Here is a 27,746-nt window from a genome sequence, read left to right on the forward strand (position 1 = left end):
CTACTTTGTATCCTTTTCTCTCTCGCTCTCCTCCAACACTACTCACTCTGCCCCTACTCTGATGGTAATTTGCCGTCGCAACCTTCGCTCTCTCTCTCCCGCTATTCTCTCCTCTTCCATCCTATCATCTCTTCCCTCTGCTAAATCCTTCTCCCTCCGATCTCCTGATTCTGCCTCCTCAACCCTCCTCCCTTTCTGCATCTTTTGACTCTCTATGTCCCCTATCCTCCCGGCCGGCTCGGTCCTCCCCTCCTGCTCCGTGGCTTGATGACTCATTGCGAGCTCACAGAAGAGGACAGGGCAGCCGAGCGGGAATGGAGGAAAACTAGACTCCCTGCAGACCTGTCATCTTTTCACTCCCTCCTCTCTACATTCTCTTCCTCTGTTTCCGCTGCTAAAGCCACTTTCTACCACTCTAAATTTCAAGCCTCTGCCTCTAACCCTAGGAAGCTCTTTGCCACATTCTCCTCCCTGCTGAATCCTCCTCCTCCTTCCCCTCCCTCCTCCCTCTCTGTGGATGACTTCGTCAACCATTTTGAAAAGAAGGTTGACGACATCCGATCCTCATTTATTAAGTCAAATGACACCGCTGGTCCTGCTCACACTGCCCTACCCTATGCTTTGACTTCTTTCTCCCCTCTCTCTCCAGATGAAATCTTGCGACTTGTGACGACCGGCCGCCCAACAACCTGCCCGCTTGACCCTATCCCCTCCTCTCTTCTCTGTTTCCGGAGACCTTTTCCTTACCTCACCTCGCTCATCAACTCATCCTTGACCGCTGGCCATGTCCCTTCCGTCTTCAAGAGAGCGAGAGTTGCACCCCTCCTCAAAAAACCTACACTCGATCCCTCCGATGTCAACAACTACAGACCAGTATCCCTTCTTTCTTTTCTCTCCAAAACTCTTGAGGGTGCCGTCTCTAGCCAACTCTCCTGCTATCTCTCTCAGAATGACCTTCTTGATCCAAACCAGTCAGGTTTCAAGACTGGTCATTCACTCTTCTCTGTGACACGTAGGCTCTCTGCACTGCTAAAGCTAACTCTCTCTCCTCTGCTCTTATCCTTCTAGACCTATCCGCTGCCTTTGATACTGTGAACCATCAGATCCTCCTCTCCACCCTCTCCGAGTTGGGCATCTCCGGCGCTGCTCACTCTTGGATTGCGTCCTACCTGACAGGTCGCTCCTACCAGGTGACGTGGCGAGAATCTGTCTGCGCACCACATGCTCTCACCACTGGTGTCCCTGATGGTTCAGTTCTAGGCCCTCTCCTATTCTCTCTACACACCAAGTCACTTGGCTCTGTCATATCCTCACATGGTCTCTCCTATCATTGCTACGCAGACGACACACAATTAATTTTCTCCTTTCCCCCTTCTGATAACCAGGTGGTGAATCGCATCTCTGCATGTCTGGCAGACATATCAGTGTGGATGTCGGATCACCACCTCAAGCTGAACCTCGGCAAGACTGAGCTGCTCTTCCTCCCGGGGAAGGACTGCCCGCTCCATGATCTCGTCATCATGGTTGACAACTCCTTTGTGTCCTCCTCCCAGAGTGCAAAAACCTTGGCGTGACCCTGGACAACACCCTGTCGTTCTCCGCTAACATCAAAGCGGTGACCCGATCCTGCTCTACAACATTCGCAGAGTACGACCCTACCTTACACAGAAAGCGGCACACGCACATGTCATCTCCCATCTGGATTACTGCAACTCGCTGTTGGCTGGGCTCCCTGCCTGTGCCATTAAACCCCTACAACTTATCCAGAACGCTGCAGCCCGTCTGGGGTTCAACCTTCCCAAGTTCTCTCATGTCACCCCGCTCCTCCGCACACTCCACTGGCTTCCAGTTGAGGCTCGCATCTACTACAAGACCATGGTGCTTGCCTACGGAGCTGTGAGGGGAACGGCACCTCCTTACCTTCAGGCTCTGATCAGACCCTACACCCAAACGAGGACACTACGTTCATCCACCTCTGGCCTGCTAGCTCCCCTACCTCTACGGAAGCACAGTTCCCGTTCAGCCCAGTCAAAGCTATTCGTTGCTCTGGCACTCCAATGGTGGAACAAGCTCCCCCACGACGCCAGGACAGCGGAGTCACTGACCACCTTCCGGAGACACTTGAAACCCTACCTCTTTAAGGAATACCTGGAACAGTATAAAGTAATCCTTCTTCCCTCACCCCCCATATATATATATTTTTTTAAAGTGGTTGTCCCACTGGCTATCATAAGTTGAATGAACCAATTTGTAAGTCGCTCTGGATAAGAGCGTCTGCTAAATGATGTAAATGTAAATTTGGACTGACCACCGCAATCTGGAGTACATCCGGGCGGCGAGGAGAAGGTGTTTTTCACCCGTTTTGCTTTCACCCTATCCTACAGACCAGGTTCCCAGAACACTAAGGCAGACGCTCTGTCCCGGATGTATGACTCAGAGGAGCGGTCTACGGATCCCACTCCCATACTTCTGGCTTCTTGCCTGGTGGCACCGGTGGTATGGGAGGTTGATGCGGACATCAAGCGGGCGTTACGTACGGAGCCCACTCCCACCCAGTCTCCGGTTGGGTGTCTGTACGTTCCTTTTGATGTCCACGATCGATTGATCTGTTGGGCCCACATGTCACCCTCCTCTGGTCATCCTGGCATCGGTCGGACAGTGCGCTGTCTTAGTGGGAAGTACTGGTGGCCCACTTTAGCTAAGGACGTGAGGGTTTATGTTTCCTCCTGCTCGGTGTGCGCCCAGTGCAAGGCACCTAGACACCTGCCCAGAGGGAAATTACAACCCCTACCCGTTCCACAACGGCCGTGGTCACAACTGTTTGCCAGAAGCCTGTTTTTTTGGTAAGGGAGTCCATATCATAGATATCAGCCCCCTTACAGAGTCTCTGGTACTGTCCCCTGCCGGATATAATAACTCACTACTGTAGCATTGACAATTGACAATATTTACTAATGTATGCAAACAGAAACATGCCTTGCAACAAAATGTAACTTAGTGGTGAACTCAGTGGTGGAGGATGGGACTACAATAAGAACAACACTGAGTGCACAAAACATTAGGCACACTCTTCCATGACATAGACTGACCAGGTGAGCTATGATCCCTTATTGATGTTACTTGTTAAATCTACTTAAATCAGTGTAGATTAAGGGGAGAAGACAGGTTAAAGAAGGATTTATAAGCCTTGAGACAATTGAAACAGGGATTGTGTATGTGTGCCATTCAGAGAGTGAATGGGCAAGACAAAATATTTAAGTGCCTTTGAATGGGGTATGGTAGTAGGTGCCAGGCGCACCGGTTTGAGTGTGTCAAGAACTGCAGCGCTGTTGGGTTTTTCACGCTCAACAGTTTCCTGTGTGTATCAAGAATGGTCCACCACCCAAAGGACATCCAGCCAACTTGACACAACTGAGGGAAGCATTGGCGTCAACATTGGCCAGCATCCCTGTGGAACGCTTTCGACACCTTGTCCATGCCCTGACGTCCATCCCACTTCTCCACCCTTCTCTTGAAGTGTGCACTTGCACACTCCTCGTCATGGATTTAAAAGCATAGGATGGGGGTGTAAGCATTGGCAGGAGGGAGTTTCCAGCATTGATACATCCATGCAAGAAAGTGTGGAAGTGCACACTGGGAGAAGGTTGGAGAATCGGGATGCAACTCACACGGTAACATGACTTTTAGGTCAAACTCATAATGGTACTGTCTATGAGGAGAATCAGTACCAAGTAATGACTTGTAATGACTTGCAACCATAGAGTTAGATACTGTAGACATGATCTATCTCTATGCTTGCAACCTCCACCTCCTATCTATCAAAGTAGTAGTAGGCCTACCTAATATAGGATACCTACTATCAGCTGGTATAGATGAACTCCATGAGGATGTGCTCCTCCTACATGTGCTCACTACTCAGTGAAGATGCCAGACAGAGAGACAGACAGGCAGGCAGGCAGACAGGACAGGCAGGTGGACACACACACACACACACACACACACACACACACACACACACACACACACACACAGCCAGTGTGAGAGCCAGGTCACAAAAAAAGAAATAAATGCAAAACAAAGTTGTCTATAGTACATGCACACGCTAATGTGTCCTCTAATGAAAAGCTTTCAGATAGTAGTACCCTAGCTCTCATGAACCCAAGGCCATACAGCACTGGAGTCATGAGAAGGGCTAGTAGTGCACTTCTTCAGAGTAACTTCAGTGCATCATATCTTGCTTTCTGGCTGTGACAGATAATTATATAACCATGCTAGTTAGCTAGATAATTGTTTTATTGCATCTTTTAAATGTGAAATTACAAGACACAAAAGACACTTACCTAAGGGTGTTTCCCAATGGCCTCCTTGTTGGAAAGGTAATGTGGGCTAGCTAGCTAGAAGCCACTAGCCACTGAGCCCTTTTTATCCGAAATGGAAAAGTAAAAAAACAAAAAAACAATCAAGATTTTTTATACACTAGCTGGCTAGTTAGCATAAAACACTGTTGCCTCTCAGCATTGCCAGCTAGTTACAGTGGGGAAAAAAGGATTTAGTCAGCCACCAATTGTGCAAGTTCTCCCACTTAAAAAGATGAGAGAGGCCTGTAATTTTCATCATAGGTACACGTCAACTATGACAGACAAAATGAGAAAAGAAAATCCAGAAAATCACATTGTAGGATTTTTTATGAATTTATTTGCAAGTTATGGTGGAAAATAAGTATTTGGTCAATAACAAAAGTTTCTCAATACTTTGTTATATACCCTTTGTTGGCAATGACACAGATCAAACGTTTTCTGTAAGTCTTCACAAGGTTTTCACACACTGTTGCTGGTATTTTGGCCCATTCCTCCATGCAGATCTCCTCTAGAGCAGTGATGTTTTGGGGCTGTCGCTGGGCAACACGGACTTTCAACTCCCTCCAAAGATTTTCTATGGGGTTGAGATCTGGAGACTGGCTAGGCCACTCCAGGACCTTGAAATGCTTCTTACGAAGCCACTCCTTCGTTGCCCGGGCGGTGTGTTTGGGATCATTGTCATGCTGAAAGACCCAGCCACGTTTCATCTTCAATGCCCTTGCTGATGGAAGGAGGTTTTCACTCAAAATCTCACGATACATGGCCCCATTCATTCTTTCCTTTACACGGATCAGTCGTCCTGGTCCCTTTGCAGAAAAACAGCCCCAAAGCATGATGTTTCCACCCCCATGCTTCACAGTAGGTATGGTGTTCTTTGGATGCAACTCAGCATTCTTTGTCCTCCAAACACGACGAGTTGAGTTTGGGTGAAATACGTATTGACTCAAGACATTTCAGCTTCAATTTTTTATTAATTTCGAAAATGTTCTACAAACAAAATTCCACTTTGACATTATGGGGTATTGTGTGTAGATCAGGTGACACAAAATCTCAATTTAATCAATTTTAAAATCAGGCTGTAACACAACAACATTTGGAAAAAGTAAAGGGGTGTGAATACTTTCTGAAGGCACTGTATCTTGTTTTGTCTATATTGGTTAAAGGTAATGCAGTAGCATGGGAGTGTGCAGTGCTTCTCAAATGTACATTTGTATGCGTTCTCCACAGTCCTGTCCTCACAAGAACGTACTCAAGAGAACGTCCTCGGAGAACGAACTCGGAGAATGAGAGTGTGGAGCGCGGTAGTATGCATACTGAGAAACACCCCTTGTGTTCAGAAGAAGGTTCTAACTACAGTTAATAAGAGGCAGTGTAGCTGTGTTGAGGTCAGGTGATCTGGGACTGAGGTATTATCGTCTGCTCCCCCTGACGCCCTGGACTCCCCACGGCTGACCGGGCAGTGTGGAGGTTTAATAACTACTGTGTGACTGCTGGAACAATGAGCAGGCCCTAGTTTAGGGCTGACACAGCATTATAATGGCTACACATCACCAAGACAAACCCAACTGTGAAATCTACTACAGAGAGAGGAAAAGAGGAAGGAAGGCATGGAGAGAGGGGGAGAGAGGGGGAACGTATACTGTAGGTGTTCTAGGTGTGAACACAAAGGCATTTAATGCCAGAGAGAGAGAGAGATTAATGTGTCAGGTAAGGTGCTCGAACATTAGCATAAACATATCTCCTCCACCCTTAATATAATGGATGAACAGAGTTTAAACCAGAGCCAGGGGGACCAGAGTAATGCGTCTCTGTCTTCCTCTTAGTAAACTCTTACTTGTGGGTCGCATCAGGATAGCAGTCAACTGGGACCTCAGTAATTCTTCAGACAAGCAGCGCTCCCTGAAATGCCAGAGTCGGCGGGAACCCAGACAGACACAGTTTAAAGGGTACACTGTACACGACAGCAGAAACAGCAAAGGTGCTGCATTAGCAACATCTACAGGGAACCATACTCTCAGATTTGACAAATAAATAGAAACAAAAACAAACCAAAGGTTTCCGATATGGTCCTGGATGCCTATACTGTCTGCAGTTTAACTTTTCTGGCACGCCAAGTTACAATAGACTATATATATAAAGAATTGGGGAAAGTTGGAAGAATAATTAATTTCTAGTGTTGTTCTGATCACAGCTGTAGTGTGATGTTATCTGGCTGATTGCTGAGCAGCTGCGGATGCAGCTGTGAACCTCTCAGGCCTGCACCACAGATAAATCATCATCAACTACTACTGAATGACAACCCCAAGCTGCATGGACTGACGACATCTGAACATAGAGTGGGTGAGAGACTGAGGGAAGATTTCATAATGGGACATATCCATGTGCTTCATAGAACGGTGATGTATGAAAAGAACGTTCGTCTATATGCTTTATAGATGGCCGTATTGCTTAGCTGACCCTGTAAAGAGTGAGCACTATCCAGTCAGGGTCCAGTATCTGAGGAAGGGAACACTGGAGAGGTAGAGAGAGCAGAGCCTGCTTGCTGCCTGCTTCCTCAGGTGTGAAAGGTTAATATTCCTCTAGTTGACTACAGAGGGGACATTGACCTTCTCTCTCCCCAAGGGTGACAGCTCTGGGTAGTGTGGACCTGACCCACACTACATTACCAAAAGTATGTGGACACCTGCTCGTCGAACATCTCATTCCAAAATCATGGGCCTTAAAATAGAGTTGGTCTCCCCTTTGCTGCTATAACAGCCTCCACTCTTCTGGGAAGGCTTTCCACTAGACTTTGGAACATTGTTGCGGGGACTAAAAGCATTAGTGAGGTCGGGCACTGATGTTGGGCGATTAGGCCTGGCTCGCAGTCGCCGTTCCAATTCATCCCAAAGGTGTTTGATTGGGTTGAGGTCAGGGCTCTGTGCAGGCCAGTCAAGTTCTTACACACTGATCTCGAAAAACCTGTATGGACCTCGCTTTGTGCACGGGGCATTGTCATTCTGAAACAGGAAAGGGCCTTCCCCAAACTGTTGCCACAAAGTTGGAAGCACAGAATTGTCTAGCATGTCATTGTATGCTGTAGCATTAATATTTCCCTTCACTGGAACTAAGGGGCCTAGCCAGAACCATGAAAAATTGCCCCAGACCATTATTCCACCTCCACCAAACTTTACAGTTGGCACTATGCATTCGGGCAGGTAGCATTCTCCTGGCATCCACCAAACCCAGATTCGTCCGTTGGACTGCCAGATGGTGAAGCGTGATTCATCACTCCAGAGAACGCGTTTACACTGCTCCAGAGTCCAATGGCGGCGAGCTTTACAGCACTCCAGCCGACGCTTGGCATTGCGCATGGTGATCTTAGGCTTGTGTGCGGCTGCTCGGCCATGGAAACTCATTTCATGAAGCTCCCGACGACCAGTTCTTGTGCTGACGTTGCTTCCAGAGGCAGTTTGGAACTCGGTAGTGAGTGTTGCAACCGAGGACAGACAATTTTTACGTGCTACGCGCTTCAGCACTTGGTGGTCCCGTTCTGTGAGCTTGTGTGGCCTATCACTTTGCGGCTGAGCTGTTGTTGCTCCTAGATGTTTCCACTTCACAATAATAGCACTTACAGTTGACCGGGGCAGCTCTAACAGGGCAGAAATGTGATGAACTGACTTGTTGGAAAGGTGGCATCCTATGACGGTGCCACATTGAAAATCACTGAGCTCTTCGGTAAAGCCATTCTACTGCCAATGTTTGTCTATGGCGATTGCATGGCTGTGTGCTCGGTTTTATACACCTGTCAGCAACGGGTGTGGCTGAAATAGCCGAATCCACTAATTTGAAGGGGTGTCCACATACTTTTGTATATATAGTGTATCTCTCATTGTAGCTCTCCCCGACTTTCCCCCGGTCTCTCCACCTCTTTCCCCCGGTCTCTCCCCCTCCCTCTCAGCCCCAGGTGGCTTTGACCTCTCCCCCTCTCTCCCCATGTCTCTGACCCAACCTCTCCCCCACTGACAGGTCCAGAGTCTGGCTAAGCGTCAGTGACCTTTCCTCCCCCACACTAGGGGGGTGCTGTTCGTGGCCTTTACAGCAGGTTAAGAACAGACAGGGGGATCGGCATATACAGCAGGTTAGGAACAGAGGGGGAGAGAGGCCTTTACAGCAGGTTAGGAACAGACAGGGAGAGAGAAGGGAAGTGGTATATGGCAGAGAGGCATCATGTGGATATACAGTACCGTAAGAACATTATTTGAAATGTGTAAATACTAGGCAGATCCTCTTCTAAGCGATAGATAGAAACACTACTAAGCAGTGGCATAGCCCTGTACCAGTTCTGTTAGTGTCACCCCATGTCTCATAGAGTGGAGCCAGGCAGTGATAACCCTGAGCCACCACCAGACAGACAGAAAGATAGATAGACAGACTGTCCAGGGATCAAACCCCTGTCTGGCCAGCCTCACCAGATGTAATCTCTGACAGTGAGTTGCCCTGTCCCTTGCCTCAGATCACTGCAGGAAATGGACCCCCTGACTATACTGCCCTATAAAGGCAAAATGCAGTATCTACAGTATGTACATTCTTTCTGCCTTCTGTCCAGACAGACAGCAATTTTTGGTACTTCATGATATTCTGATTGTGTTTGTCATCAGGAAAATAAATACCACATGAATCAGTTATTACACCTGGCCATTACAACAGATCAAAGATTTTTGTAGTGCAGTATACTGGCCCCACCAATACATACATATGCATAAACACATAAAGCAGTGGGTTGGTAGCCAGGCAGGCTTTAAAGGGGCAGTTTTATTTTTTACAACCAAATCTCTATTTTTGATGTAAATGGCATGTTATAAAAGGGTCCAGACACCTTTTTTGTGATTATACTATATATATATATTTTTTACTTACCTTAAAGAGAAAATCACTTCCTTATCCTCTTTGTGTAGTATGGGACCCCTGAAAAATCATTAACAAAAGCTCAAAAAACACACAAATATGCCCTTTTAGAAACTGACACGCTCTCAGTATAGTGATGTAGGTCTTTAGATGTTGTACACATGAAATTGTGTCATTCCGAACTTTATGCACAACGTTATATTCCATTTTAGATACAAAGTATATTGAAAACATTACAATTTTTACATTTTAGTCACTTAGCAGATGCTCTTATCCAGAGCGACTTACAGTTAGTGAGTGCATACAGTGGGGAAAAAAGTATTTAGTCAGCCACCAATTGTGCAAGTTCTCCCACTTAAAAAGATGAGAGAGGCCTGTAATTTTCATCATAGGTACACGTCAACTATGACAGACAAAATGAGGAAAGAAAATCCAGAAAATCACATTGTAGGATTTTTAATGAATTTATTTGCAAATTATGGTGGAAAATAAGTATTTGGTCAATAATAAAAGTTTCTCAATACTTTGTTATATACCCTTTGTTGGCAATGACACAGGTCAAACGTTTTCTGTAAGTCTTCACAAGGTTTTCACACACTGTTGCTGGTATTTTGGCCCATTCCTCCATGCAGATCTCCTCTAGAGCAGTGATGTTTTGGGGCTGTCGCTGGGCAACACAGACTTTCAACTCCCTCCAAAGATTTTCTATGGGGTTGAGATCTGGAGACTGGCTAGGCCACTCCAGGACCTTGAAATGCTTCTTACGAAGCCACTCCTTCGTTGCCCGGGCGGTGTGTTTGGGATCATTGTCATGCTGAAAGACCCAGCCACGTTTCATCTTCAATGCCCTTGCTGATGGAAGCAGGTTTTCACTCAAAATCTCACGATACATGGCCCCATTCATTCTTTCCTTTACACGGATCAGTCGTCCTGGTGCCTTTGCAGAAAAACAGCCCCAAAGCATGATGTTTCCACCCCCATGCTTCACAGTAGGTATGGTGTTCTTTGGATGCAACTCAGCATTCTTTGTCCTCCAAACACGACGAGTTGAGTTTTTACCAAAAAGTTCTATTTTGGTTTCATCTGATCATATGACATTCTCCCAATCCTCTTCTGGATCATCCAAATGCACTCTAGCAAACTTCAGACGGGCCTGGACATGTACTGGCTTAAGCAGGGGGACACGTCTGGCACTGCAGGATTTGAGTCCCTGGCGGCGTAGTGTGTTACTGATGGTAGGCTTTGTTACTTTGGTCCCAGCTCTCTGCAGGTCATTCACTAGGTCCCCCCGTGTGGTTCTGGGATTTTTGCTCACCGTTCTTGTGATCATTTTGACCCCACGGGGTGAGATCTTGCGTGGAGCCCCAGATCGAGGGAGATTATCAGTAGTCTTGTATGTCTTCCATTTCCTAATAATTGCTCCCACAGTTGATTTCTTCAAACCAAGCTGCTTACCTATTGCAGATTCAGTCTTCCCAGCCTGGTGCAGGTCTACAATTTTGTTTCTGGTGTCCTTTGACAGCTCTTTGGTCTTGGCCATAGTGGAGTTTGGAGTGTGACTGTTTGAGGTTGTGGACAGGTGTCTTTTATACTGATAACACGTTCAAACAGGTGCCATTAATACAGGTAACGAGTGGAGGACAGAGGAGCCTCCTTAAAGAAGAAGTTACAGGTCTGTGAGAGCCAGAAATCTTGCTTGTTTGTAGGTGACCAAATACTTATTTTCCACCATAATTTGCAAATAAATTCATTACAAATCCTACAATGTGATTTTCTGGATTTTTTTTTTGGCCGCCCACCAAAACTCACGGACCAGGCAAGGAGGGCATTAATCAGAGAGGCAACAAAGATACTAAAGATAACCCTGAAGGAGCTGCAAAGCTCCACAGCGGAGATTGGAGTATCTGTCCATAGGACCACTTTAAGCCATACACTCCACAGAGCTGGGCTTTACGGAAGAGTGGCCAGAAAAAAGCCATTGCATAAAGAAAGAAATAAGCAAACACGTTTGGTGTTCGCCAAAAGGCATGTGGGAGACTCCCCAAACATATGGAAGAAGGTACTCTGGTCAGATGAGACTAAAATTTAGCTTTTTGGCCATCAAGGAAAACGCTATGTCTGGCGCAAACCCAACACCTCTCATCACCCCGAGAACACCATCCCCACAGTGAAGCATGGTGGTGGCAGCATCATGCTTTGGGTATGTTTTTCATCGACAGGGACTGGGAAATTGGTCACAATTGAAGGATGGCGCTGAATACAGGGAAATTCTTTAGGGAAACCTGTTTCAGTCTTCCAGAGATTTGAGACTGGGACGGAGGTTCACCTTCCAGCAGGACAATGACCCTAAGCATACTGCTAAAGCAACACTCGAGTGGTTTAAGGGGAAAAATTTAAATGTCTTGGAATGGCCTAGTCAAAGCCCAGACCTCAATCCAATTGAGAATCTCTGGTATGACTTAAAGATTGCTGTACACCAGCAGAACCCATCCAACTTGAAGGAGCTGGATATGTTATGCACACTCAAGTTTTCTGTCTTTTTGTCTTAATTTTTGTTTGTTTCACAATAAAAAATATTTTGCATCTTCAAAGTGGTAGGCATGTTGTGTAAATCAAATGATACAAACCCCCCCAAAAAATCAAAAATAGGAAAAATGCCAAGGGGGGTGAATACTTTTGCAAGCCACTGTATATGGCAATGGTCTATTTGCATATAGGCCTACTGTAGCTCTGATTGGTTATGGCGCACTGGTCTGTGTAGAGTAGGGGCTGAGTGGTGCCTGTCAATGCAATATAATCCTACTCCGATGTGTAGAGTAGGGGCTGAGTGGTGCCTGTCAATGCAATAGAATCCTACTCTGATGCGTTCTGCCTACAACAAAATCTCATGCATAGTTAGTTTTGCATACTAAAGTCTTGCATAGTTCGTTTTGTTTCGGTATGTTGCATTGAAAGTGCCTAATATTGTGTTGATTCGATCACAGTTCCCACAGTAAAGGGAAATGTTGATAGTGTTAACTAAGGGGGAAAACTCTAGAAAGTTGAGTGAAGTTCAATCTTGTGCTTCTTCGCATGGGCTGAGCGGCAATCCCGGGGAGCTGTACGCCCGCACGCAGCTTAGAGGGAACATTGGTCTCGAGTCGCACAAAAGGGAAAATAACATTGCCGATAAAGTTCGGAATGACACAATTTCATGTGTACAACATCTAAAGACCTGCATCACCATACTTAGAGCTTTGACGTTTCTAAAAGGACGTACAGTATTTGGGTGTTTTTGGAGCGTTTGTTCATGTTTTTTCAGGAGCCCCATACTACACAACGAGGATGAGGAAGTGATTTGCTGTTTCGGGTAAGTTTCTCAAAAACAAGTGAAATCACAAAAAAAGGTGTCTGGACCCTTCTATAACATGCCATTTACAGTACATCAAAAATAGAGATCTGGTTGAAAAAAAGAAAACTTGTCCTGTAGACCTTTCCTGCAGTCAATGACCAAAAGCACCCTCTTTGGCCTCATGGGTGGAATGTTATTAATATTGTTCATAATTTTATCATTAATAAAGATTTCCGACGAAAATCCGGTGTTTCTATGTCAAACAGTTTTGTTAAATGTCAGTCTGCTGTGATGTTTATAAAGTGTAATATTGGGATGCAAACTCAACATTGAATATATTTCAGCTCTATATCTGACATGGTACAGGTGTCCTCTTTTTTTAAAGCCCATAACCATGTGTGTGATCTGTGTGACCCTGATTTAGCTCACTGCAGTAAAAGGTTAAAGCAGCTTCAGAAGACAGACAGACAGATGGGTCTCCCTCCCCAATCAGTCCTATTCCAGCTGCTCAGCATGGCCACTGAGAGCAGCACTGACAGACAGCAGCATGACCACTGACAGCAGGCTGAGACTATAGACAGATCCCTAACACTGATGACAGCTGGAGGTAGAGCACACTCGAAAAGGACAGCACCCCTCACTCTCTATCCACAAATTCCCAAACATAGTGTTTGTATAATACATTAATGCTGTGCTCTTATCTGCAAAGAAAGAAAACCACAGGAGTTGCATATACTTTTTTGGGCCCAGCACCGGTGGATACATTTGTGGTGTGCATATCACAAACACTCTTTATCTGTGTTGTCATCTTTCACAGCCTCATATCCCTTATCGCAAATACAAACACAGCCTCTCTCATATCACACACATCCTCTCTCATATCAAACACATCCTCTCTCATATCAAACACAGCCTCTCTCATATCAGACACAGCCTCTCTCATATCAAACACAGCCTCTCTCATATCAGACACAGCCTCTTTCAGATCAGACACAGCCTCTCTCATATCAAACACATCCTCTCTCATATCAAACACAGCCTCTCTCATATCAGACACAGCCTCTCTCATATCAGACACAGCCTCTCTCAGATCAGACACAGCCTCTCAGATCAGACACAGCCTCTCTCAGATCAGACACAGCCTCTCTCATATCAGACACAGCCTCTCTCAGATCAGACACAGCCTCTCTCAGATCAGACACAGCCTCTCTCATATCACACCCAGCCTCTCTCATATCAAACACAGCCTCTCTCAGATCAGACACAGCCTCTCTCATATCACACCCAGCCTCTCTCATATCAAACACAGCCTCTCTTATATCACACACAGCCTCTCTTATATCAGACACAGCCTCTCTCATATCAGACACAGCCTCTCTTATATCAGACACAGCCTCTCTTATATCACACACAGCCTCTCTTATATCAGACACAGCCTCTCTTATATCAGACACAGCCTCTCTCAGATCAGACACAGCCTCTCTTATATCAGACACAGCCTCTCTCAGATCAGACACAGCCTCTCTTATATCACACACACATCGTCTTTCTCTCCTACTGTTCCACAGATCCAGCTGCAGCTTCAGTAACAATCAGCACCACACAGCCAGAGCCCCTCACATTACATCTCATCTGAATGGCAGAGTTGGGGGGCTGGTACAAAGGAGGAAAGGAGGAGGAGGAGAGGAGACAGGAGAGAAGAAGGGATGAAGGAGGAATGACAGGAGGTAGATAATGAAGGATAGGGGATGACACATCTGGCTTTGTGAAAATGCATGGGGCTCTGCCTATCTGCACCGCACCTATACTGCAGGACGACAAATAAAAGAGAGGGATGGAGATGGGGTGAGGGAGGGAGGGAGGGGTGAGGGAAGGAGATAGAGGGGGGGGGAAGAGAGAGAGAGGGGGATGAGATTTAGAGAGAGAAAAGATGAGGGAAAAAGAGACCTATCTGGATCCAGGTCAGTGAATAAAGCTGCTGTGGTTCAAACACCTGACACTCTTCATTGTGTAGTCAGACACCTTGGCCCATACATAATCCATAAATAATCCCCCCTGCAGGCCAGGACTGGTGATATGTAGCCTACAGATGGGTTATTCCACCAATTCGGTGCCTTTTGAGAAATGTAACTTGGTCCAAAAAAACGTTTGATTTCACCTAATTTTAACATTCTGTCATAAAAAGCATGTGTTCAACTTAATAAAAAAACATGTTTTCCCATCTCGAAATTACTATAGTAAGTGCCTATTAAGTGCCAAATAAAGTAACAGGTTTGACCGATTTAATCTTAAATCAGCCTTAAATCTCCCTGTGACGGGGGAATGGAAGCTTGTTGTGTGCAATAGGGAGGGGCAATTGAATGAAAATAATAATATAAATAGTTAAAACTATTCTAGCCTGTCTATCTATGGGTAACAGGGTTGACGTGTTATGCTTGACCCGCTCAGTTTTCCACCACCAAATGGCCAGAAAGAGTCAAACCAGCTTACCTGCTTATACACTATAATTTGACTATTAGATGTTCAATGTTACTTTTGAAAAAAATATTTTAAAAGGAATAGTTTCACCATATTCAAACGAGAGTTCAGATCACGTAACAGAGTTGAACTTAAAATGAGGGACAGACTAATCACTAATCACATGAAATAAATAATAATATTCAGAAATGACTAGGGCTTTACAATGATGGTGAAACTTTGAGAAATGTTGGGGTTAAGTGGATTAAAATCTTCCTAAAAGTGACACAGGGTTGACTGAGGGACATCATTTAACAAGTCTTTATTCATATTAAAAATATGATGTATTGAATTCCTACATTAAAGGGCACTTCATTTAATATAACAGGCTTTTAAAATTCCATATTGGTGCACAATTTCTACTTAAAATATCAAAGGGACGCACGCAAAAGGGACTAATTTCGTGGAACGACCCAGATACTGATACTCTATCAAACCTCATGTTTACTGCTAGGCTGTATTCATATCATACAGCTTCAGGAGATGATTCAGATTAATACAAAGATATACTCTAAGTACATGGAAGGAGAGGGTTTGAAAGAGGGTTTGAAAGAGAGAGGGTGAGGGGCTACTGAAATGGAGAGAGAGAATGAAAGGGAGGGAAAGACAAAGACAGAGAGGAAGACACAGAGAGAGAGAGAGAGGTAGCGAGAGGTAGAGAGAGAGAGAGAGAGAGGTAGCGAGAGAGAGGTAGCGAGTGAGAGGTGGACAGATCCAGTCAGAACAGAAGTCATGTGACTCACCGAGACATGCCCCATCCATCTCTTCGTAGCCCAGGCTACAGACACACTTCCCCAACGGCACCAGCCAGTCACCGTCGGCGCCGCAGTACAGTTTGGGCGTGTCCCTCTCCTCGGCGTGCTCCACACACGCTCCCCTGACCTCCACCAGGGAGGATGAGTCGACCCGGGGCACGGTGTCGGGGAAGGAGGCCAGGTTCCTCAGGGTGAAGGGACACTTCTTATAGTACACCCTGACAGAGACCAGGGCAATGCACGCCCCAATGTCCTGGAACGCCAGGTAGAAACCCTTCCTGGAGATAGGACCCACTTCCCGTACCTATAGAAAACATTGACATGGTCAATGATTGCCCATTGGGGATCAATAAAGTTAATTGAATTGAAATTGATTAAATGGATTTTCGCATGTATTTCACAACAACATGTCCCTAGTATGCAGTGCCTACACAATTGCCCCTAAATCAAGTAGCATGGGCACCATTCTGTTTCTGCTGTCTTGCCAACTCCTTATGGAATTGCCATGCCAAAAAATAGGAGTTGGCAAGAGGGCAGAAACAGACTGGCACTCAGGCTATAAGTCACATATTATTTTTATTGAGTTAATTGAGGTGATGGACCTCCGTGTTGAGCTTGAGGATGCGGTCTCCCAGGTCCATCTGGGTGAAGCTCTCGTCGGCTGCGATGGTGTCGATCTTGGTGTACTGGGCGGGTTTGAACTTGACCCCGTGGGACTCGTCTGTCTCATAGTAGAAGAGGTTGAAGGTCTCCTTGCAGGTCCCAGACACCCAGGGGATGGAGTTACAGTCTCTCAGAGTAAACCGCAGCTCCACATACACCTTGGATAAATAATAAACACAGTAAAGTTGCTGATGTTTTATTCAAAGCCACTTACAGGAAATACAATTGGTTAGTATGTGGCCCATGTGGGAATTGAACCCGCAACCTAGGTGTTACCAGCACCATGTTCCAACCCATGCTCAGAACCACTACACACCTTCTGTGCGGCCTGGCGGAAGATCCAGTTGGAGCGTAGCCAGTTGTTCTGGTTGGGTTCCATCACGTGACACACCTGGAAGGTATGGATGGGACGGTTGTGTTCATCCATCTCTGTTATAGCATCCCACTGGAGAGGAGAGGAGGAGGGGAGGAGGAGAGAGGAGAGGAGAGGAGGAGGGGAGGACGGGAGGACGGGAGGAGAGTAAGAAAGGAAAAAATGAATGTTAGTGAGCTGTTAAAATACTAAAACCTATAGATACACCATATATACAAAAGTATGTGGATACCCCTTCAAATTAGTGGATTCGGCTATTTCAGCCACACCCTTTGCTGACAGGCGTATAAAATCGAGCACACCGCCATGCAATCTCCATAGACATACATTGGCAGTAGAATGGCCTCACTGAAGAGCTCAGTGACTTTCAACGTGGCACCGTCATAGGATGCCACTTTTACAACAAGTACAGTGCCTTCGGAAAGTATTCAGACCCCTTGACTTTTTCCACATTTTGTAAGGTTACAGCCTTATTCTAAAATGTATTAAATTGTTTTTTTTCCCTCATCAATCTACACACAATACCCCATAAAGATGAAGCAAAAACAGGTTTTTAGAAATGTTTGCAAATGTATTATGAATAGAAAATGGAAATTTACATAAGTATTCAGACCCTTTACTCAGTACTTTGTTGAAGCACCTTTGGCAGCAATTACAGCATCGAGTCTTCTTGGGTATGACGCTACAAGCTTGGCACACCTGTATTTGGGGAGTTTCTCCCATTCTTCTCTGCAGCTTGGATGGGGAGCTTTGCTGCACAGCTATTTTCAGGTCTCTCCAGAGATGTTCGATCAGGTTCAAGTCCAGGCTCTGGCTGGGCCACAAGTCTCTGAATGTCCTTGAGTGGCCCAGCCAGAGCCTGGACTTGAACCTGATCGAACATCTCTGGAGAGACCTGAAAATAGCTGTGATGTTCCAACATCTAGCATCAAACGGGGGACCAACTCCATATTAATGCCCATGATTTTGGAATGAGATGTTCGACATGCAGTTGTCCAATACTTTTGGTAATGTAGTGTATAAGGCTAAAAGCAGTCCAACGTTAGAAAATAAAAGAGAGGAGCAGGGCCGTTACTAAACAGTTCAAACCTCACTTGAACCCATCACTAACCACCTGTACCCCAGCTCTGTGACTCCCACGTCATGTGACGAGGGTGACAGCCCTGTAAGTGCTTCATGAGGTCAGCAGGTCACCTGCCTCTGTGTTGTTGGAATAGAAGTCTATTGGAGGTGTTTAGCCCCGACCTCTGGCTCTACCCTCTATTACACTGACACGCACACACAGGGAGGGTGTGTGTGTGTGTGTGACGGCTGTAGAGTGACCAAGGACCATCTAACACCAAGCTCCCTGAATCAAATTACCTGCTGAGGAAAATGGTTTTAAATCAGCTCAACAACAACACAATACCTGCCCTTCAGTCTAGACACATCAATCAACAATATGACTCTGACTTCTGTATGCACTTTGACCTCCACATACCCTTTGTCCTTGGGCAGTTTGTCTTACTCAAGAGTGTTGCATTAAAATAAGTAGTATTTGCAAGGAATAGATGGTCTATTGTCACTCCCAGCCCTGTCTCCTCAACCAACAAAAGCCTTTAATTGGTGTCTGTCTAATAAATTCAAAACACAGCAGTACCAAATATAGAGAAGAAAAACACCCCCTTTTTCTCTCCCCACCTCTCTTCTCTCTTCCCCATCTCCACCTCTCTTCTCTCTTCCCCATCTCCACCTCTTTCTTCCCTCCCCTCCTCTGACTTGCTACCAGTCTAATTAATAAGTGGGAAGAACAGAAGCTCTTTATTAGCAAACAGACTATGGAGAGTTGGGGAAAGAAGATGCTAATTTGAGCCAATTATTTCAGTGATAATAAGTAGTTTTGTACATATCTAAATACTACCTCCCAACACGAGAACAGCAATCAAATCCTAATGTTTGGTTTCACAGACTCATTATCCTTTTTAATGACATGTTTTAATTAAATAAAAAAGACAACACGTTTTAATCTATTTCTCCCTCAAGGTGTCACAGTAACAATAATGTAATTAAAACAAATTGATTTTGATTAAGTATTATATTGCCTAATATGCTTCATGTGGTATTGCTTTGCTGTGAATTCTAAAAGGATCCCAACACACCCATCTCAACTCTGTGGGTTTGTGTCAGCCAGATTGTACATACAGGTCTCAAAATATCAAATATTATTACATCAGTGATATAAATGGACTGACATGTCTTTGTACTTATCCCTCTAAATGTATTAAATCAAATAAAGAGATACAGTCAGTAAGCATAAAAGCTGTGACACACTTCTTGATCATGCATTGGAGTTTTCCTACACCGCCACATATGCCGAGTCAGGTATGAAAATGCTTTATATCCTGGCCAGTTGTATAGTGGACAGGTACAGTAGCTACAGTGCCTTCAGAAAGTATTCATACCCCTTGACTTATTCCACATTTTGTTGTGTTACAGCCTGAATTCGAAATGAATTAAATATATATTTTTTCACATTTATTAATAACGAAATACAGAAATCTCTCATTTACATAAGTATTCACACCCCTGTGTCAATACATGTTGGAATCACCTTTGGCAGCGATTACAGCTGTGAGTCTTTCTGGGTAAATCTCTAAGAGCTTTGGACACCTGGATTGTACAATATTTGCACATTATTATTATTACATTTTTCAAGCTCTGTCAAGTTGGTTGTTGATCATTGCTAGACAGCCATTTTCAAGTCTTGCCATAGATCTTCAAGTCGATTTATGTCAAAACTGTAACTAGGGCACTCAGGAACATTCAATGTCATCTTGGTAAGCAACTCCAGTGTAGATTTGGCCTTGCATTTTAGGCTATTGTCTTGCTGAAAGGTGAATTTGTCTCCCAGTGTCTGTTGGAAAGCAGACTGAACCAGATTTTCCACTAGGATTTTGCCTGTGATTAACTGTATTCTGTTTCTTTTTATCCTAAAAAAAAACTCTCTAATCCTTGCCGATGACAAGCATACCCATAACATGATGCAGCCACCACCATGCTTGAAAATATGAAGAGTGGTACTCAGTGATGTGTTGGATTTTCCCCAAACATAACGCTTTGTATTCAGGACATAAAGTCAATTTCTTTGCCACATGCTTTGCAGATTTACTTTACTGCCTTATTGGGCGGCAGGTAGCCTAGAGGTTAAGATCGTTGGGCCAGTAACTGAAACGGCGCTGGTTCGAATTGTGGAGTAACTACAATATTGTTGAGCCATCCTCAGTTTTCTCCTATCACAGCCATTAAACTCTGTAACTGTTTTAAAGTTACCATTGGCCTCATGGTGAAATCCCTAAGTGGTTTCCTTCCTCTCCGGCAACAGAGTTAGGAAGGACGCCTGCATCTTTGTAGTGACTGGGTGTATTGATATACCATCCAAAGTGTAATTAATAACTTCACCATGCTCAAAGAAATATTCAATGTCTGCTTTTTTATTTTTACCCATCTACCAATTGGTGCCCTGAATCTGTGTTCATTCACGGCTCGACTGAAGGAACTTACAGATAATTGTATGTGTGGGGTACAGAGATGAGGTAGTCATTCAAAAATCATGTTAAACACTATTATTGCACAAAGAGTGAGTGACTTAAGCACATTTTTACTCCTGAACTTATTTAGGCTTGCCATAACAAAGGGGTTGAATACTTATTGACTCAAGACATTTCAGCTTTTGATTTTTAATTAATTTGTAAAAATGTATAAAAACATAATTCCACTTCGATATTATGGGGTATTGTGTGTAGGCCAGTGACATAAAATCTTAATTTAATCCATTTTAAATTCAGGCTGTTACCAGGGACGGCTTGTTCAATAGGGCGATATGGGCGACGCACTGCCAAACGGGAAAAGGAAGGGATTTTTTTTCTAATCAATTATATCACGGCAACAGCAGTTATCAGTGTTCACGTCTGATCTGCCAGCCACTAAATGTCAAATCAGGCTAAAGTCGTGCTTCAAATGGCCCCGCCCGTTTTTTGGGCGATTTCAGTCAGGTTGAAAATCGCCCAGAAGTCTCTCATAGCCTGTCATGTAAAATCTATTTTTTTCACATTTCAAAGCTTTCAATACATTCTCTATGGGTGTCTGTGGGCATGCACTTACGCGCTTTCGTCATACGTGACGTAACGTTGAACGTAACTAAGACAATGGCGGCTAGCAGCGTCTATGTTGCGACCTGCAGTGTGGCGTTATTTTATGTTTTTAATTTGTAGACTTAGTTTACAAACATTCTGCAAACATTCTGCTTTGGACTGATCTTCGGTTTTGGACTGATCTTGTTGATCGTGTACATACCCGCTACGAACGGACTAAATAATGAAAACGCTGCTGGCAGCGGAATCCCAATACAGCTGGGAGACTTGGCTGGATGACAGAGTCCCGGACAGAGAGGTGGAGCCGGCCGGCTTCACCCTGGTCAGAGCGGACCGCGATCCTGGTAAGAGAGCGACTCTGTACCCCGACATTGAACTGCTTTCTGTGTCATTGAACCTTACTATTGTTGATAAAACAAGTTTACTGGAGAACGGAGACCAAGTAGAGACTTTTGGACAAGGTGGATAATTGTATAATATAAGGCAGTTTATTCAGAGGTAAAGATATCTGGAATCGCGTGCACGGACCCGTTCGTCAAACTCGTAGGGAGTTTATCAGAAGAGCCCCTAAACATTGTGTGCTGACATTTTATACAATAAAATGAAGTAGGTTGAATCTAGTAGTTCTGATCTTCTGATTGGTCCTGATGAGTTGGGCGAGGTCACCTCCAGGCTAGTGTCACTGTTGCATTGGCTCTGAGTCGGGTTCTCTGTCTTCAGATGTTCAGCCTAAGAGAAGAGGATTTGTGTGTGTGTGTGTGTGTGTTTGTTATCAGTGTGTGTGTGTGTGTGTGTGTGTGTGTGTTTGTTATCAGTGATGATGTGTGTGTGTGTGTGTGTGTGTTTATCAGTGATGATGTGTGTGTGTGTGTGTGTGTGTGTGTGTGTGTGTGTGTGTGTGTGTGGGTGTGTGTGTGTGTGTCCTCAGGGCAAGAACTCGTGAGTTGGAAGAACTGAGAGACCTATGGCGTGGGTGTTATCCTTAGCCACCTGCTGACAAGGCTGACAAGATAGGACTCTTGTTCATTGTATTGAATACAAAGGCCCAACACAAAATGGGTCATGCACAAGATTTTAGTCAGACCAAGCTATAACATTATATATTTACTACGACAGTACATTCAACCAAAAGCTAATATAACAAAGGCATCAGAGATTATTTATAATCTGTCACAGAAACTGGAATCCATCTCCCCAGATCAGTCAATAAATGCTTCTGGTATTGACTTATATGCTGCCCCTGTCTTCATGTTGTTGCTGGACATATCTTTTTTAAAATGTGTGTAGGTCACCTAAATCATCAGAAAAATTGCCCCTCCTGAGAATTTTTTCAGGAGCCGCCACTGGCTGTTACACAACAAAATGTGAAAAAAGTCAAGGTGTCTGAATACTTTCTGAAGGCACTGTAAATGTAGGTGTAACCTTATCAGTCGATTCCTGTATCAGCAGCCTACTTTACAAGGCCTCCTCATCCCCCAAAGGTATCTCTTTAAAGACTTACATAAACTCCCTCTCTCCAGCTTAGAGAAACTAAAGGAGCTTGAGAGAGTTAGTCTCTGTAAGGCCAGAGATAGACACCCTGGGGTGGTCTTAGAATACAGCTCTCTACAGAGACACCAGTGTGTGTGTGTGTGTGTGTGTATGTGTGTGTGTGTGTGTGTGTGTGTGTGTGTGTGTGTGAGACTGCTTACGCGTTGATGGGGGATAGTGTGACAGGGACCGAATGATGCTGAGCCCTGTGGTGGTGGTGTATGGGAGCGTGTGTGTGTGTGCCTCATCCTGTCTATGCTCTGGGTGGTACCCCTGCCATCAGTTGAAGGAAGCATCAGGCCCCAGTGGCCCCTGCACAGCCCTCTATGGGGACCCTGTCTCTCATAGCGCAGCCCTTCCACACACAGCGCTTTGCTCAAAGAGTTCCTGTGTGGCCCTCCACACTCAACCCTGACACCTCAGAGACTCAGTTCAGTCTCTCAACACTGTGACTGGACCCAGTCAGGTGGGGAATGTTCACTTCAAACTAGCTACTTTTATTTCCCTGTTTCTAGGTGATAAACTTGATTTTGTCAGGCCGGGAAGCTGTGTTTGGGAGTGGACTGCTCAGAGCCCTTTTCAGCTGAGAGAGGGGAGACAGAGTAAAAAAATTGCATCTGTAATGGAGTGTGTAGTTCCAGGAAATTGGTCTGTGTAGCTGTGTGTTGTGAGACATAACCCCCAGCAAGGGCCTGAGCACGGGCAGGTTTTGTGCCAACCTTGAGGCAGACAGACTATAACATGGTTCCATTTAGCTATCAAAACATAGGCTGATTCAATACCTGTTAGATCTGCAAAAAAACCTAATGCTCTGGCTAAAATTGACACAGCGATGATGAAACCGAAGCGATGGTGTGATGTGTCCACCGGCCGAGGGAGGGAGGGAGATCGATAGAGATAGAGAGAGAGAGAGAGAGAGAGAGAGAGAGAGAGAGAGAGAGAGAGAGAGAGAGAGAGAGAGAGAGAGATGGCAGGTAAAGGGGAAGCTAGGGAGGCAGGGGGTGGATGTCAAATCCCATCAAAGAGATCCAAGAACTATGTAGGTATTCAGCGGTCTGCTGGTGTGTGTGTGTGTGTGATAAATGGTGACGGCGCTAAAGACAGGACCCCTGCGGACACAGTAACCTGTGAGGGATGAATCTAAAAGACCTTGCGCCAGACACACCAGAGAGAGAGAAAGAGGGAGAGAGAATAAGAGAGAGAAAGAGGAAAGGAGAATGATTTGTTTACAGCAAGAAACAGTGTGAAGAGAGAGATTACTATAGAGAGCCTATACACTCAGCTGGAACAGTAAGATAATACCAGAAACAGAAAATCTGAAGGAAATAGCTTTCCATCCTTCCCCTGAACCCTCTCTGAGCCCTGCTACACACCTTTAAAAAAGATGACAATCATATCAGTCCATCTCAGTCCATATACAGTCTGAAAAATACAAAAAGATAAAGTGTTTGAAAACTAAGAAAGATCTAAGTCTCTAAGGTCTTTGTATTTTATTAAACGTTGAAGAATGTTTAGTTTAACTCGTGTGTATGGTTCACTTGTTTGCTCCCTCTCGATTTAAGCACAATTAGACTCTTAGGTTCTGCATTTTAAGTGTCCAAAAAGCAGAGAAAAAGATCAGGCTCTAAAGAGAGTCTTTACATACATAATTGAAAACGATTCGTGAAGACTGGAGTATTGATTTCTCTGTGAGATTTAGCCCATTCCAGCCCCTCACAGAAAGAGAGCCAGTCCTTTACAGCCTTATTCCAGCTTGCCGCCCCAGGGATGAACTACTGCTTTTAAAGACCCTGTATTATATGTCTGACTGGGGCTCAGTGGGGCTAGAGAGAGAACTACTGTAGGTCTGACTGGGGCTCAGTGGGGCTAGAGAGAGAACTACTGTAGGTCTGACTGGGGCTCAGTGGGGCTTGAGAGAGAACTACTGTAGGTCTGACTGGGGCTCAGTGGGGCTTGAGAGAGAACTACTGTAGGTCTGACTGGGGCTCAGTGGGGCTAGAGAGAGAACTACTGTAGGTCTGACTGGGGCTCAGTGGGGCTAGAGAGAGAACTACTGTAGGTCTGACTGGGGCTCAGTGGGGCTAGAGAGAGAACTACTGTAGGTCTGACTGGGGCTCAGTGGGGCTAGAGAGAGAACTACTGTAGGTCTGACTGGGGCTCAGTGGGGCTAGAGAGAGAACTACTGTAGGTCTGACTGGGGCTCAGTGGGGCTAGAGAGAGAACTACTGTAGGTCTGACTGGGGCTCAGTGGGGCTTGAGAGATAACTACTGTAGGTCTGACTGGGGCTCAGTGGGGCTAGAGAGTGAACTACTGTAGGTCTGACTGGGGCTCAGTGGGGCTAGAGAGAGAACTACTGTAGGTCTGACTGGGGCTCAGTGGGGCTAGAGAGAGAACTACTGTAGGTCTGACTGGGGCTCAGTGGGGCTAGAGAGAGAACTACTGTAGGTCTGACTGGGGCTCAGTGGGGCTAGAGAGAGAACTACTGTAGGTCTGACTGGGGCTCAGTGGGGCTAGAGAGAGAACTACTGTAGGTCTGACTGGGGCTCAGTGGGGCTAGAGAGAGAACTACTGTAGGTCTGACTGGGGCTCAGTGGGGCTAGAGAGAGAACTACTGTAGGTCTGACTGGGGCTCAGTGGGGCTTGAGAGAGAACTACTGTAGGTCTGACTGGGGCTCAGTGGGGCTAGAGAGAGAACTACTTTTAACTGCTCTCTTCACCTGACTCTGGCACGGAGAATGGAAATTAAACATTTAGATTGTAACCCATCAGAGCAGGGGTTGTAATGTAGGAGTTTTATCTCCCATTTAAAAAGTTACGTCTTCTGTCTGGCTGAGTTAAAGAGGGTTGTCATTCCCTGTAAGAGGAGGTATTGGAACGATAGGGACAAGCGTATGTATGTGTTTGCCTCTCTTATAGGATTGTTGTCACACACACACACACCCACACTTCTCTGTATGGGAATTGGAGAGTGTGTGTGTGTGCGTGCGTCTGTTTGTGTGCGTGTGAAATATATAATCTATAGGCCTAATGGACGATCTGTCTGGACTGAATTAATCTATTGATAGACTCTTCCCAGTCATAAACAGACTGCTGTAACTTTTAAGTTTCACGTTTCAAGTTTTAATGTCACAGTTTTAATGCAAAGACCCATCGGGTTCTTGGTCATCGCCCTTCTCCCCCGATTGCTCAGTTTGGTCAGGCGGCCAGCTCTAGGAAGAGTCTTGGTGGTTCCAAACTTCTTCCATTTAAGAATGATGGAGGCCACTGTGTTCTTGGGGACCTTCAATGCTGCATAAATGTTTTGGTACCCTTCCCCAGATCTGTGCCTCGACACAATCCTGTCTCGGAGCTCTACGGACAATTCCTTCGACCTCATGGCTTGGTTTTTGCTCTGACATGCACTGTCAACTGTGGGACCTTACATAGACAGTGTGTGCCTTTCCAAATCATGTCCAATCAAGTTGTAGAAACATCTCAAGGATGATCAATGGAGACAGGATGCACCGGAGCTCAATTTCGAGTCTCATAGCAAAGGGTCTGAATACTTATGTAAATAAGGTATTTCTGTTTTTTATTTTTTATAAATTTGCAAACATTTCTAAAAACCTGTTTTCGCTTTGTCATTAGTCTTTAACGATTTTCCGGGCCTTCCTTTCACACCGCCTGATATAGAGGTCCTTGATAGCAGGGAGCTCGGCCCCAGTGATGTACTGGGCTGTCCACACCACCCTCTGTAGTGCCACTTTTTGAGGATTTGAGGGCCAATGCCAAACCTTTTCAACCTCCCGAGGGGGAAGAGGCGCTGTCGGGCCTTCTTCAAGACTGTGCGCGTGTGTGTGGACCGGCTGTCTCATCGTCGCCGGTGATCAGGCCTACCATTGTCGCGTCATCAGCAAACTTGATGATGGTGTTGGTGTCATGCGTGGCCACGCAGACGTGGGTGAACAGGGAGTACAGGAGGGGACTAAGAACATACCCCTGTGGGGCCCCCGTGTTGAGGGTTAGCGTGGCGGTGGTGATGTTGCCTACCCTCACCACCTGTTAGTTAACTAAACCATTACAGGCCACAGACTGCCTGGGATACAATACACATGCTGGCTGGCTGAGGAGAGGGTGAGAGGGCTGGCATTGAATAGACAGATAATACATTTACTATCCTATAGCCCGGTGTCTTCTCAAAGCTCATCCACTTTCAGTACATTTCTAAACGTACATTGCTATCAGGGTATAAGCTGATGGTTATACTGTAAAAGTTCAAAAGGCCATAGATTTTATAACTTTCTTGTGACCCACAAGATACATAACACCGATGTTTGTTGTTACAAGCCCTTCTCTCTAGCAATTTAGCATTTAGACCATTTAGTATTTAGTATTTTATGTAGTATTAAGGTGTCACGGTTTCGGCCGAGGCTGCCTCTCTCCCTTGTTCGGGCAGGCTTCGGCGTTCGTCGTCTCCGGAATTCTAGCTGCCACCGATTTATGTTTTCATGTTCGTTTGCTTTTGTCTGTTTGTTCACACCTGTTTCTGTTTTACGTGATTAGTATCCTATAAGTTTCTCGTTGTGTTTGTCTTGTGTTGTGTGTGATTGTTTTCGTCAGTGTTGTGTTTGCTCGGTTGAGCATATTTCTCTCCACTGCGCTGGAGCTCGTTTGCACTGGTTTCGTGCACTACATATTTTGTCGCACCTGTTTTGTGCGCATTTTGCCTACACGCCTTTGGCGTAGTTTAGCTGTTGGGCTTTGTTGCCCTGTTGCCTGTGTTTGGGTCGGAATACAGCTTTTGGAACCTACCGTCTGCGTCCTGCATCTGATTTCCTACACCACCTCTACACACGCCCTGACAGAATCACACACCACCCATGGAATCAGCAGGAGCAGAAGCAGCCCAGACAAGACTGGAAGCCCAGGTTCGGGATCAGCAGGAGCAACTCCTGCAGATGGGGAACGCCCTGCAGGAGGTTATTTCCACACTCCGAGGCTGGGGTTCGCCTCCACCACCGCCCGCCCAGCCAGCACCATCGGTCAGCCCGCCCGTTCCAGCACCGGAACATCGAGGAGTCCGTCTATCTCTCCCGAGGGCTTACGACGGGACAGCGGCTGGGTGTCAGGGGTTCTTGCTCCAGGTCGAGCTGTACCTGGCCACAGTCCATCCGGCACCTTCAGGGCATGAGAGCGTGTCCGCCCTAATCTCCTGCCTGGCC

The 27,746-nt window shown here is 45.6% G+C and overlaps 1 protein-coding gene across 1 annotated transcript in view; it reads right to left on the bottom strand.

The window, feature by feature from the left end:
• LOC311116294 (ephrin type-A receptor 6-like) overlaps window positions 1–27,746 on the bottom strand; it is a gene marked incomplete at both ends in the record, with an annotated part of 185,605 nt that overhangs the window by 81,608 nt on the left and 76,251 nt on the right. The window contains 3 exons of the mRNA XM_084191397.1: window positions 15,837–16,152; window positions 16,451–16,669; window positions 16,828–16,956. Coding sequence (XP_084047523.1) covers window positions 15,837–16,152; window positions 16,451–16,669; window positions 16,828–16,956 — 664 coding nt within the window. The remainder of the gene's footprint in view (window positions 1–15,836; window positions 16,153–16,450; window positions 16,670–16,827; window positions 16,957–27,746) is intronic.

The sequence above is a fragment of the Coregonus lavaretus genome, assembly GCF_964263955.1.
Source record: "Coregonus lavaretus genome assembly, contig: HAP1_SCAFFOLD_277, whole genome shotgun sequence".
In the NCBI taxonomy this organism is placed as follows: domain Eukaryota; kingdom Metazoa; phylum Chordata; class Actinopteri; order Salmoniformes; family Salmonidae; genus Coregonus; species Coregonus lavaretus.